At 42.9% G+C, this 13,182-nt stretch overlaps 1 protein-coding gene across 2 annotated transcripts in view; it reads left to right on the top strand.

The window, feature by feature from the left end:
- The first annotated feature begins 155 nt into the window (after nt 1-155).
- The window catches only part of VTI1A (vesicle transport through interaction with t-SNAREs 1A), a 282,397-nt gene continuing 269,370 nt past the window's right edge, over nt 156-13,182 (top strand). For both annotated transcript variants that reach the window (XM_080913583.1, XM_080913582.1), the window contains exons 1-3: nt 156-558; nt 5,585-5,643; nt 11,271-11,381. In XM_080913583.1, coding sequence (XP_080769709.1) covers nt 465-558; nt 5,585-5,643; nt 11,271-11,381 — 264 coding nt within the window. In that variant the 5' untranslated portion in view covers nt 156-464. The remainder of the gene's footprint in view (nt 559-5,584; nt 5,644-11,270; nt 11,382-13,182) is intronic.

The following is a 13,182-nucleotide window of genomic DNA, read 5'->3' as shown; positions in this document are numbered from 1 at the left end:
AGGCCCTCCGCGCAAGCTCCGCCACAGCCACTTCCGGCAGGTGCGCTGCGTCAATCTTCCCTCGGAAAGCCTGTGCCTGCAATTTAGAGCTGGGGGGGGGGGGGTGTGGCTCCAGCGGTTTATCTAGACCTGCAGTGTGGGGAAGTGTTTTCTGTGATACCCGGGAGCATGGGGGTTTTCGTAGTTTGTTAGTTAGTTTGTTTTTTTCAGGGGTCACCGAAAGTGAACTTTTTCCTTAGTTTTGCATTCGAAAATTGAGTGGAAAAGAAAAGACGCAGGCAGCGCAGTTTCCGGAGGACAAGGACTATGTAGAACAACCAGGAAGCGGCTGGGCTGGGAGTTGTCCCGGGTTCCCGCTGTGCTGTGGAGACTTCTTCCCTGGGTCCCTGTGCCGAGGCCAGGCGCCCTTCGTGAGTCCTGCTCTGAGCTAGAACCCGGCTCCGGCCGGCCATTCCCGAGCTGCCATGTCTTCCGACTTCGAAGGGTACGAGCAGGACTTTGCAGTGCTCACTGCTGAGATCACCAGCAAGATTTCCAGGGTCCCTAGGCTCCCTCCGGGTGAGTACCCTACCCGGCCGGGCGGGGGCGGCCTGGAGAGCCCGGGGCCACGGAACGCCGCCTGGGCACTCTGGTCTCCCCGGCGCGCGCAAGGCTGGTGTGGTTGGTGCTGGCGGCCCGGGGAGGGATCGGTTCTTGGTAGTAGGTTATGATAGGTTTCAAATGGCAAGCGCCTTTTGCATGGAAACCATTTGGGGGGTGGAGCCGATTACCTACCCCACCGCTTTTTAAAAGACTTGTATAATCTTGTAAACATTGCATCTTGATTTTTTTCTTTTCTTTTCATTCTTTTTTGTCTTTTGTAAAATATAACAGTATTTTAAGGAACTGTATGAAAGTGTCAAGATTGTGGATCTGTAAATGCAGCAGTTTTGCCGTTTTAGTAAATAATACGGTTATCCTTTTTCGTGACACACTAGAGTGACGAGCTAGGATGCTTGAATTCAAATCTAACTCATGCCACTTTTGTCTCCTAGGCAAGTTTTCGTTACCCTTCAAAACTTCCTTCTTGGTTCGAGAGAATCATACCTCTCTCTTAGGGCTGTTGTGAAGGTTAATTGGAACACATCTGTGAAGACCTGTGTGTTAGCTTTTGCTAGGATTCATGTTTTTCAGACCTCTGCCCTGATTCTGTGTTTCTTATCATTCTTGGGTATTTATAATCCAATTTTATATAAAATTGGTACAGGGCAATTTGCTCACTTTTAAAATTCAGCATCACCTAGGTATTACTCTTCATCCTGGGTTGTCAACAGTGAGAAGGTGGGGGCCTTGTCTGATTTCCTTGACATTTCTTTTCTACAGGCTCAGAATATTGTGTGTGTGTGTGTGTGTGTGTATGTGTGAATAAACAGGTGATTGTCATATATCTTGTGACTTGTAAGATAGCGTTTTAGGATCTTTCTTTAAGTGCAGATTTAACTTGAATAGTTAGTAACAAATTATGAGTTTTATTTATTTATTTTTTTGGCTCAGTTTCATTAGGGAAATTGAATGATCATTGGGCTGCTGAACTTGCCTCTACTTCAATTCTGAAGCATACTGTCTAGAAGAGATGATTCTCATTGGTCTGCAGAATTGTGGGTATCTTCACTTACCTCCTCAGCCCAGTTCAAGATGACAGCAGTAACTTTCCTTGAATCTCAGTTGTTCCTCATTCCCTCAATTCCCTCAGAATTCCAGAATTTCCCTCATTCTTTATGTTTATAAATAATTTTCTTCCTTGTCCCCCCCCTCCCCCTGTTTTCTGTTACTAGGGATATTTGCTCCAAGCCAGGACCTCTGAACCTCCATCCCACTCATTCCTTGAAGTCCCAGTTAGCTCTGAAGGAGGTGGATGATGTCTTAAAGAGGTTTATGAGTTCAAGGAAGGGAGCAAGGGGAGAGAACCAAGGTAGCATATACCCTGGAGCTGTGGTGCCTCAGAGATTTTTACAAAGTGGATGATGGCCTCCTGCCTCCATGATACTTCACCTCACCTGTTCTCTTCAGTCACACTTGTCTCCGCCCAAGATCGTCTTGATTTTGTTGCTGTTGTTGTCTGAGAATCTTTGAATTGAGCCCCAGGGCCTCAGAGCACCAGGATGGGCAGTTGCAGTTGGATTTTGCTCATTTTGAATTTTAATGTGTTTTGTTTGTTTGTTTCTTTTTTAGTAGTAGAAACATTGTTTTTTTTTTTTTTTAAATGTGGGCAAATATCTTTAGTATTGAGAGACTGTTTTACAAAGTAATATCATCCTGGGTACAATGTTGTGAAGACTCTATAAGAAAATAGAGTTTGTTACAAGTGAGTTTTCTTGTGTCTGTGTTTAAAATTCTTACCACATAAAAGGAATCAGTTGAATTGTTTAAAAAAAAAAAGATACTGTTATTCCTGTCCTTATATTTAGCAAACATGAGACCCACATATGGCAGCCATGTTTCATTTGAAAGGAGATTATATTGCTGTGTGGGAATACTTTCGGGGGGGGGGGCGGGGGATGTATACTTATTTGAATAATTAAATGACTCTTGAAAATACAGTGGTTTTCTTCTTAATATACTTGCTCCCCTTTTAGCCTGCTCCTAATTGATAGAAAAAGATATTTTATCCATGAATTTGTGAACTACCAGGAATCAGTAATGTAACCATGACAAAAGCAGTATGCTTGCTGTGGGATTAAATAGTTACCAGTAACTATATTAATTAACATAATAATTACTGTGTAATATCCCACAGCAGCAGAGTGGTTGTGCCACTCAGCTGAAAAAGACCCAGAGAGGAGCTGGAATTTATTTGAACTAAAAAGATTAAAAAATCGGGGCAAATTGTAAAGTCAAACCAGCTCATTGCCCCAAGTAACATCGTGTTTAAGTTGCAGCACTGAGACTGTGGAGATGCTAAGGACACTTCTAAAGAGAACAGGAAATCAACAGCAACAACAACAAAACCAAAACAAGGAAAAGAACATTCTGAAACTTTAACAAGAAACTGATTACTCTGTAATAAATTGATCAATAAAAAAAGCTTTGCTCTTTGAAGTGTTTGAATCATAACTAACTTTAATAGCTGTGATCTTTAGATGGTTGAGTCCCTTAACTAACACAGTGGTTACTGAATTTAAAGATTGAATTTTAATGATGATTGTTCTGTGGGAAAGTCAGGCAAATCAGGGAAGTCAGTGAGCCAGGACCATAACTCACATTACATTCCTGATTTTCGTTGTGCTGGAAGTGAGTTCCCTAGCAGAAGAGAACTTCCCGAGAGGTGGAGCTCCCATCACAGCAGGCAGGCACATTGGAAGGTCTTCAACAGAATCTCACTTTGCGACTACTTCTTTATCTCCCCGTGGTCAATTGTGTAGGGTTAGAGTTAGAATGTGCCAAAAATGTATCGTGACAGTGATTAAAACTCCAGCTGCTGGTATCAGACCTGTTTAGGATTCCACTTTGCCTAAACTTACCACACATGTAGTTGTGGACAGATTCTTGGCTCTGTAAGCTTGCCTCTTCTATCTGTAGAGTGGGAAAGGAGGGCGTTCATTTCAGTCTCACAGCACTGAGACTCGAAGGAAACATGCCACACCAGCAGAGGACAAGAGAGATGTCATTCAGTCAGCAGTGGGCAGGGCTGGCTGGGATGCAGCTCCCCAGACTTTGTCATCGGAATTGTACTTTAAAGGGAACCTTCCACTTAACTTCTTGTATCCTTTCTAGTGCCTAAACTAGAGTCTCTTGATGCAAACCTACCTTTGAAGAGAAATGGGTGGTCAGGGCCTTGGGACATGGAAGTAGAAATGGTGTTGAATTCTGGTGATCAGAACTTGAGGGAGGGGATGCTGCAAAACAGGTGTTGCTTAGGAGACCCTTGAGTCTAATGGAGTAGCGGCCACATCCTGGGAAGTTTAGGACGTCACTGAAGCTGCCTGATGTTCTTTTCAGTTGAGCATATTGGGGAGACGGCTGTCAGGTGCTGTCTGTGATCCAGTTATGCTTTATAATCAAGTATGTATGGAATTGTAGCCATCGTTGGGTAACAGACAGGTGTCCAGTGTGCATATACATACATGTTTTCAGTTTTGCACTTATACACATGGCCTGTGCTGTAGACACAGAGGGATCTTGTGACAGTTTAGTCAATTTAAATAATGGTTTCATTTTGTGTTTGTGGTACTGGGTGTGGGGCTGGAGGCCTCATCTCTTAAACCTGCACTCAGTCAGCTATACCCCTGGCCTGAACCTTTTTACTTTTAGACTTGTTGAAATCACGTAACCACAAAATGACTCTTTATTTCCACATGCCAGTGGCCCCTGTTATCACCTCGCCTTGATATATTTGCCGCCAGTCCTGAGTCCATATCATTTGTTACTGACTGAAGCCTATCCTTTATTCACATCTTTGTGGATAAAACTAGAAAGAATTCTTTCACTTTTTAAACCTAGTGTCCTTTTGGTACTCCAGGATCCTGGCATGGATCCTACAAAATATTAAGTAGTCATAGCTCTTGGACTCCCGTGGGCTAGAAGTTTCTCGGAACGCCCCCTGCCGCCAACTAGCAAATGGTGTGCCTAGCAAATGGTGTGCCGGAGTAACTGGAAGGCTTGCTCCCTGGTTGGGATTTTCCCAGTTTGGTTTGTTTATTGGCTTTTCCCTCCCATTTTAAAATCCACTTAGAAAACCCTGGCTGGATTTCAAAAGGAAACTGTTTGTTGTCCAGGATCCCAACCCAGTGCATGAGACAGTGGCTTTGGGTTTGGAATCAGAAGTCAAGACTCTAAATACCTATTTCTTTTATCATTCTTTATTCTTTTTAAAAAATGTTTTAAGATTTTTATTTTATATAAATGTTTGCATATGTGTGCACCACATGCTCAAGGGCTGGTGGAGGCCAGAAGAAGGGCCAGGTGTCTTGGAACTAGAGTTACAGTTGGCTACCACCATATATGTGCTAGGAAGTAGATCCTAGTTCCCTGCAGGAACACTGGTGCAGCCCTCATACATTATTGAAAGCGCAAGAGTAAAGATCTTGCACAGTTTGGAAAGTGTTTTTACATATGAGTTTTAAGTTATAGTCACAGATCAGTGACGTATTACAATGATGACTTAGCAAATCCCTCTGGTCACCACTGTGTCGGCCGTTTTTGGGATAATATCTTCCAGAGAACAGAATTCTTTTCCGTCTCCTTTATATGACACCTCTTAAAAACTCAGCCCTTCTTTGGATTGAATTTCCACATCTTGCAGAGTCAGTGTTTAGTGTAGTTTATAACCTACCAAAGGATATTTTAAACTGCTTCAGAGCGGTGGGTCTCAACCTATGGATCTTGAACTCTCTCACAGCCTAAGACCAACAGTTAAAACATGTTTACATTATGATTTATAACAGCAAAATTTCAGTTGTGAAGTAGCATCAAGATAATTTTACGGTTGGCAGTCACTACATCATAAGCAACTGTATTAAAGGGTCTTAGCATTGGGAAGGTTGAGAACCACTGATATTCAACTTATGTTGTATAATTATAATTTCTTTGCTATTATTTGTTTTAGATGAGAAGAAGCAAATGGTTGCCAACGTGGAAAAACAGCTTGAAGAGGCCAGAGAACTGGTGCGTAGCTGTAGGGGTGTATTGGACACAGCCCCTCTTGCCAGACCCCAAGCCTGCTCTGTGTTCTGTGGACATTTTCCACGTGACCGTTCATTCCTTTTCAGATTAAAGGAAACTTAATAGCTTGTTGAGGTTTTACTCTTTTTAGTAAAGGTGGCTCATTAAATGTCAACCTCTAATTTATATTTCTTCAGAGTATATCTCCCAAGAACTAGTGTCTTAGTGCATGATCTTAGTAGCTAGCATTTGATAATGATTACACCTCATATTGGGGCAAGCATATTGTGTTGTAATCTTTAGTTTTCTCAGAACACCTGAGAGATAAGGATTGTCTTTCAAAACTGACAAAGGTTTGAGCTTGCCAGTTTCTATGGATGCCCACAGAAGATGTGAGATTCCTTGTGTATGTGTGTATTTACATATTCATTTGCATTATGTGTGTGGCTACATGTGTATATGTTGCACATAAGTACATACGGGTTTGGAGGCCAGAAGTTGAAAGCAGGTATCTTCTTCAATTTCTCTTCACTTTATGTTTTGAGTTAGGGTCTTCCACTGGACCCCAGGCTCACTGCTTGAGCTAGATTGGCTTGTCCATCCAGCTCCACGGGTCCTGTGTTTACTTTCAAGTAGACATTACCAAAGTTACAGGCATGCATCATCCTAGAGCAAGCTTTTATGTGGTTGCTGGTGATCAGATGTCAGCTCCTCACATTTGTGTGACAAGCACTTTGCTGACTGAGCTATTTTCCCCAGCATGTAAGACATGGAGCTCCTAGGTCTGAAACTGAAGCCTTGTGTTCCAACCAAAGCAGCTGCCAGAGTTTCAGCAAACTCTTGCTTTCACCAGGGACACAAAGCCTGGGAATAAGCCCGTTCTTGTCCCAGAGAGACATTTTGTTCTTCAGTGTTGCCCTGGGTGGATGGACTTTGAGCCCCTGTGGACAGTGTTGTTAGAGTACCACACTCATGCTCAGGAAACCCTGTAGGAGCATCAGAGAATCATGGGAGAGCGATGCCAGGATTGTCACCACCATTCTGGATGAGGACCAGGGATGAGAAAGGCTAGAAAACCCACCTGAGGTCCCACATTCTACTTGCACGCCACAGGTTTTATGCCTGGGTGAGGTACCTGTAGAGCCTTAGCTCTGACACTCTCTTCATAACAATCCCCAAGTCAATGAGCAAAAGAGAGAGTATTTTATTCCAGTTTTGGGTCTTGAGAGGCAAGTGTTGTAGAAACTGTTAGATTGTTGCTGTGTACCATGGGCCAAGTGAGCGTGTGGCCTTTCTGAGTACTGAAGAGCAGGCACTCCGGTGTTTCCTCAGCGTCCGTGCTGGTAGATAGATGGGTTTCCATTAACTGCTGTTACTCACTCAGAGCTTCGGAGCACTACCATAGACATGGCTAGGGATGCAGACTTCTTGGATATTGTTTTTTAGTTTTTCCCAGAACCTCCTTGCAACATCAGACAGCTCAAGGGCATTGAGTCTCTGGGAAGGTAGGACTTCTCCAGAGGGCACCTGGTGAGCCTGACGCCTCTCAGTGTTGCTTCAATGGTAATATTTCTTAGTGCAGCCATGCAGAAGCAGCAGCAGCGTTGGGCACCCACGGAAGAAGTTGTTCTCCATTGCACAGCAGGCCTTCCTGGGGAGTAGCTCCTACGGAGGTGTTCCCACATTTCCCCTGTTTCTGGTTCCTGTGGTCAGAATGGCCAACTGTCTCCATCCCACATGACTTCTCTGTTCTATGTGGCTGCCACTTTCTCCACCTCCTTTTCTATTATTTTAATGCCTGTCTTTCTTCATCCTTTTCTCCTTCCTTTGCTCTCTCTTTATATTAACTGTTTCTCTCACACTTTTTGGCTTTCATGTGCAGATGCTGACTTTAGATGTCAGAGCAGCCCATCAGGACACTTGTTCTTCTGGTTGCTAGGATGACTATAAATGACACAGCTTGTCAGTTCTTTGGTCTTGAGATTTTGTTTTATGCTCGATCTTAGATGCCAAGAGGTGATGCGGATGCCTTTCACACTGCTCTCCCTGGTAGCTTGTTCTCCTCTTCAGAACTGCTATTTTTCTTTATCAGCTGAAGATGTTCTGTTTACTTGATACTGAGAGAAAGCTGGTCTTTGTAGGATTGAGGTTCCACCATATACAAGCCCTGAAGGAACTTACAGTGCTTTCTTATTACTAATATGAAGATTTGGATCTAGAAGAAGCATTTCTGTGCATTTACTTATCACTGTTTGTTGAATCATTCAGTTTTGGTGGTATCTTAGATTATATATACGCTGCTCTTTTGATGAGGAACCTGACAGAAAGCTTGGTGGTTTTTGTGTCACTGCCAATTATGGTTTATCGTAGTCTGTGGACACTGTGCTTTTTGTACTGAGCATGTCTTCTACGCTTCAGTGGCTACATGAGTGTTATGAAGACAAAATGAGTATATGTTGTTCTTCTGAATTGCAACAAGACACATTTCACATTGCTAGCAGTAAATATTTTCAGATGTCCTATTTGCAGTCCTATTCAGTGCAGTGCTGGAGTCTTAGCTAGACATCATCTCTGTAGTCCTATTCAGTGCAGTGCTGGAGTCTTTGCTAGAATAATCTGATGAGAAAGGAATGAAGAATGCAACTGGAGAAGGAAGAGGCCAAATTGTCACACTTTCAAGATGTCATAGCCCTGTCTTAAAGATTCCACTTAGAGCTGATGTGCATTTGCAGCCAAGTAGTCACATACAAAATCACTATGCAGAAGTCAGTAATAAATGAATGAAATTATCAAGAAAGAGATCAGGAAAAATTTCCCATTCACAATTCTTCAAAAATAAAAATAAAAAAGGAACAAACCTGTGAAGCAGATGAGAGACCTCTGTATGTAAACTTTATGACACTGAAGATGTTGAAAAAGAGACCTGGAAGATGACAAGCCCTTTGTGCTTATGGATTGACAAAATTAATATTATGAAAATGGCTATATTGTCACAAATTACCTACATGGTCAATGTACTTTCCATCAAAACCCCAGTGTCATTCTCCACAAAGCTAGAAAGAGCCATCACAAATTCATATGGATGCACAAAGAACCTCATGTAGCCAAAGTTATCCTAAATAGAAACAATGCTTGAAGCATCATGGTACCCAGTTTCAAATTATACTACAGAGCTATAGTAACTAAGGTAGTATGCATTCTGGCACAAAAGCAGCCGTGTAGACCAGGAATAAAATAGAGGACCTAGAAGTAAAATTATATAGTTACAGCATAGAAATAATTTCTAGATGAAGAGACAAAGGGAGAAAATTGCTAGCTACACTTCAGATGGCATCAGGAGAGGCTACTATATAGGAAATACAAATAAATAAATAAATAAATAAATAAATAAACCAAAAAAAAAAAAAAAACTTACAAAAAAAAAAAAAAAAACCAAAAACCCAAAACTACTAGACACAAGACAAACAATTCTTCTAGTAAAAAGACAGCCTACTTAAAAATGTTCTAGATCTTTACCTGTCAGGGAAATGCAAACTAAACCAACTGGATACTCCATTTCACCTGGTCAGCATGGCTCATGTCAAGAGGACAGCAGGACAGGGCAGTGGCGGTGCTGTAATCACAGGAGGGGTCAGGAGGGCAGAAATTCAAAGGTCATCCTCTCCTCACATACATAGTGTGCACAGTAAGTTCAAGGCCAGCGTGGATGCTGTCCGAAAGAGCCCAAACCAAAAAGGTAACCACTACCACAAAGCGTATAAGGAGAAAGGACCTGTCTCTGCTGTCCTGTTATGGACGGAAACTGGCAGAGGCGTGTGGGAGTCACTGTGGTAGAAATGCAGGGATGGACTTACGTCCTGCTGCAGACATACTTCTGCATCCATGTTTACTGCTGCACTGTGCACAGCAGCTAAGCCATGGAAGCAGCCAGTGTCCACCCACTCACAGATGGATAAAGCAATGTGGTACATATATAATGGAATTATATTCTGCTATGAAGAATAACAGAATCATGACATTTGCAGGGAAGTGAATGGAACTGGAAACCATTATGCTAAGTGGAAATAGGCCAGACTCAGAAGCACAAAGATTTCTTGTTTTCTTTACTGCGTAGCTCCTAGATCTGAGAGAAGAGGTCTGTGGGGAGAGAGAGGGAGATGCAACAGACCAGGAAGGTGACTGTGAGCATTGTTGAGTTCTTAAGGGTATGGGGAAGAGAGGGAGGGTAATTGAGCTCACGTGGCACGAGAGAAGGCAGACTAATATGGGGAGGGAGACGGGCTTGGACCATAAGAAAGGGTGTATGAGAATTCTGTAGCACAACCCTCTCTTTGTATGTGAATTTAACTGAAACACGGAAGCGGAAAACATGGGTGATTTCAGAGAAGAGCCTTTAAATGCTTGGTCAGTGATGCAGCTGATTGGCACTTCTAGTTTAGGATGAGCCCCATCAGTTACATGATCGCTGCTTGAAAAGGCGAATTAAAAGTTGCATTTTGTCCACCTGTAGTTATTCAGTCTCCACCGCTGTGCAGTAGGTGATAAGCTTGTATTGGTCACGAACTAATGTGTTAGAATGCTCCCAATGCGTTGCTGTGTTTTCCCATGGAGGAGATTGACATAGTCTGAGCCAATTTGTTCTTGTTCCTGGCTTTCCTTCATTTAGGGGCATACACAGATTTAGTCTACGGTCTTCTAGAGAGCTTTGCTCTCTTTTGTTGTAACCGGAAGTTACTGTCAGTCTAGTGATACCTGCTCTAAGTACATTGGGATTACTCAGGCATATTTCATGGCTGTCCTAGGAAAGAGTTTATTCTTAGAGGTGAGAAGAATAAGGCAGAGGATCATTGATTATTAAGACTTCTCTGTTCAAGCCCCCATTGCTGGTGACTTGTGGTGCCTAGAATGTGAACAGTCACACTACAAAGCCTGAACTCTGAACCATCGTTGCCTGTCTCTGTTGGCATCTTAAGTGCTCATGTGCTGTATCTAAAGTGTTCCTGGCTGGCAGATGGCTGAAGCATGCCTTGTTGTATCTCAGTGAGCAAGGTGAGCTGGAATATTGCTGTATTCGTTTAACTCCTCATCAGTGAGTGTGCTTTTAGTGTGTAATGGTTAGGCTGGAGGTCAAGGTCACATGTTGGTTGTATGTGATTTTCCTAACTAGAAAAGACTTTCTCAAAGAGATGTCCTCACATGTCCAAGTCACAGTAAACAGTCTCACACTCATGGTCATTCTGCACACTCATGGTCATTCTGCACACTCATGGTCATTCTGCACACTCATGGTCATTCTGCACACTCATGGTCATTCTGCACACTCATGGTCATTCTGCACACTCATGGTCAGAAGACTGGGTCAGGTTGGACTGAACACTGGGCTGCTCCCAGGATACTGAGAACAAATTAATGATGGGGTTTGATTAATGCCCACAGTGTGGCAGCCCTGTCATTCTCTATCTGCTTCCCGAGCTGCTCAGGAAGCGAGCAGTAAAGCAGCCCTGATGTCACTGATGGGGAGCTGTAGGCACCGTGGCTCTGCTTTCTCAGATCTGCACAGACCTTTTAGTCATAACATTTGGGCAAATGAAGAACACTAACGTGGTCCACATTTTCTCTCCTCACTTTAGCTTGAACAGATGGATTTGGAGGTTCGAGAAATCCCACCCCAGAGTCGAGGGATGTACAGCAACAGAATGAGAAGCTACAAGCAAGAAATGGGGAAACTGGAAACGGACTTTGTGAGTTCAGCTCTGCCCTCTGTCACCTGAGTGTTTAGTGCACTTTTGCTTCATGTCTTTACTGGTTCCTCCCTTCAGTCAGCACTAAATGAACAGTCTGGGGCCTCCTGCAGAAGGTGAACAGATGTGCTTAGGACTTGGAGGTTATGGGGGTTAGAGGTAGCAGTGATGGTGTTTGGGGGACATGGTTCTAGCTAGAGCCAAGTCACAGGGTCCTTGAATCTATGTAGCACTTGCTAGTGTTTAGCATTGGTTAGAATTTCAAACCTAGTTTTCCGGTTCTTTATATTCACAAGTCTGAGAGGATGTCTCGGTGGGTCAGCTGCCATATAAGCATGAAGACCCAAGTTTGGAAACTATTGTCATATGAACTACTGGGTAAGGCTGTACATGTCTCTAGACCTGGCAGAGTATGTGTGTGGTGGGTAGGAAAGTCAGGAAGATCCTTAGGGTGGGCCATCCATACTAGCCAGTTGGTGACCAGTATGTTCAGTGAGAGACTCTACCATTTTATAAGAAATTTACTAAAATAAATATGAGAGAATAATGTTAAAATGATTAATAATGACAGTGGAAAAGACAGGTAAGCAAATCTGAGCCGGGCAGTGGTAGAGCACACGTTAATCCCAGTACTTGGGGAACAGAGGCAGGCGGATCTCCGAGTTTGAGGCCAGCCTGGTCTACAGAGTGAGTTCCAGGACATACAAGGCTACACAGAGAAATTCGGTCTTAAAAACCAAAACCAAAACCAAACCAAACCAAACCAAAATCTTAAAACCTCAAAATAAAACAGAAGTCCTTTTGGTTGTACACATAAGATGTACTCAGCGTGTCCAAGCGGTTCAGTTTCATAGCATGTCACAACAGCAGCTAACATGCCCTCTACTGGGGGAAGAGATCACTAAAGTCTGCATAGGAAGGAGCATTCAGCCTTCTGACACAATACAGTGGAACCTCGAGGGCGATAGGCACAGGGAAACACGTCAGTTCCAAAAGGCAGAGGAGGCATGTGTTCACCTGTATGAGGTTTCTAGAGTGGTCAGACCCATAAACAAAAAGTAAAATGGACTTATGGGGACGGGGTACAGAGAACAGAGAGCTGTTGACTTGTCGAATGGAATTCTACAGCTCTGTAGTAAGGACTGATCTAACACCAGTCAGCTAGCACTTAAGAGGAGGCAGCGTACTACCTTAAAGTGGTAAAGATTATGTCATTGGGATTTCACTACTGTTGTAGGATTCAGGTATGAACACTGATAAATAAAATACTGTAAATGATAAAGAGATAGAGAAAGTAATGCAGTGGTAACAGTTGTCATGTACTTAAGCATAGCAAATTAAGATTTCAGTAGATTAATATTCTTCAGTAATTTATTTCAATAAATAAATACTCTTCACATTTAAAATAAAAGAATGTGCAGGTAAAACAAACAAAAAAAACCAAAACAAAACAACAATAATAACAACAACAAAAGTCCTTACATGTATGTGATTGACACAGTTACATTTTGTTACAGGAACCTGCTGTGTTTGTGAATCTGAGACCCACACCTTTATAGGGCAAGTCAAGAATTTATAAGGCTCCTCTGTCCCTGGCTCTCCCTTCATTGTTTCTTTGAAAGTGCACCTTGCAGAGTGCACTGTCCCTTTCTGCCAGCGAGGGTGCAGTGAAGGAAAGGGCTTCCTCCCTCTGCAGCATCCTGATTTTACATCTTAGTGAGAAGTGAGATGACTGCTAGTCAGGCATCATGACAGGATGCTGAAAGAGCTGGCCTGTAAGGAGGACAGGCCGATGCAGCTC

The sequence above is a fragment of the Micromys minutus genome (genome assembly GCF_963924665.1).
Source record: "Micromys minutus genome assembly, chromosome: 2".
Taxonomy (NCBI): domain Eukaryota; kingdom Metazoa; phylum Chordata; class Mammalia; order Rodentia; family Muridae; genus Micromys; species Micromys minutus.
Note: the sequence above shows the minus strand (reverse complement) of the source record. Positions and strands in the feature narration are given on the sequence as shown.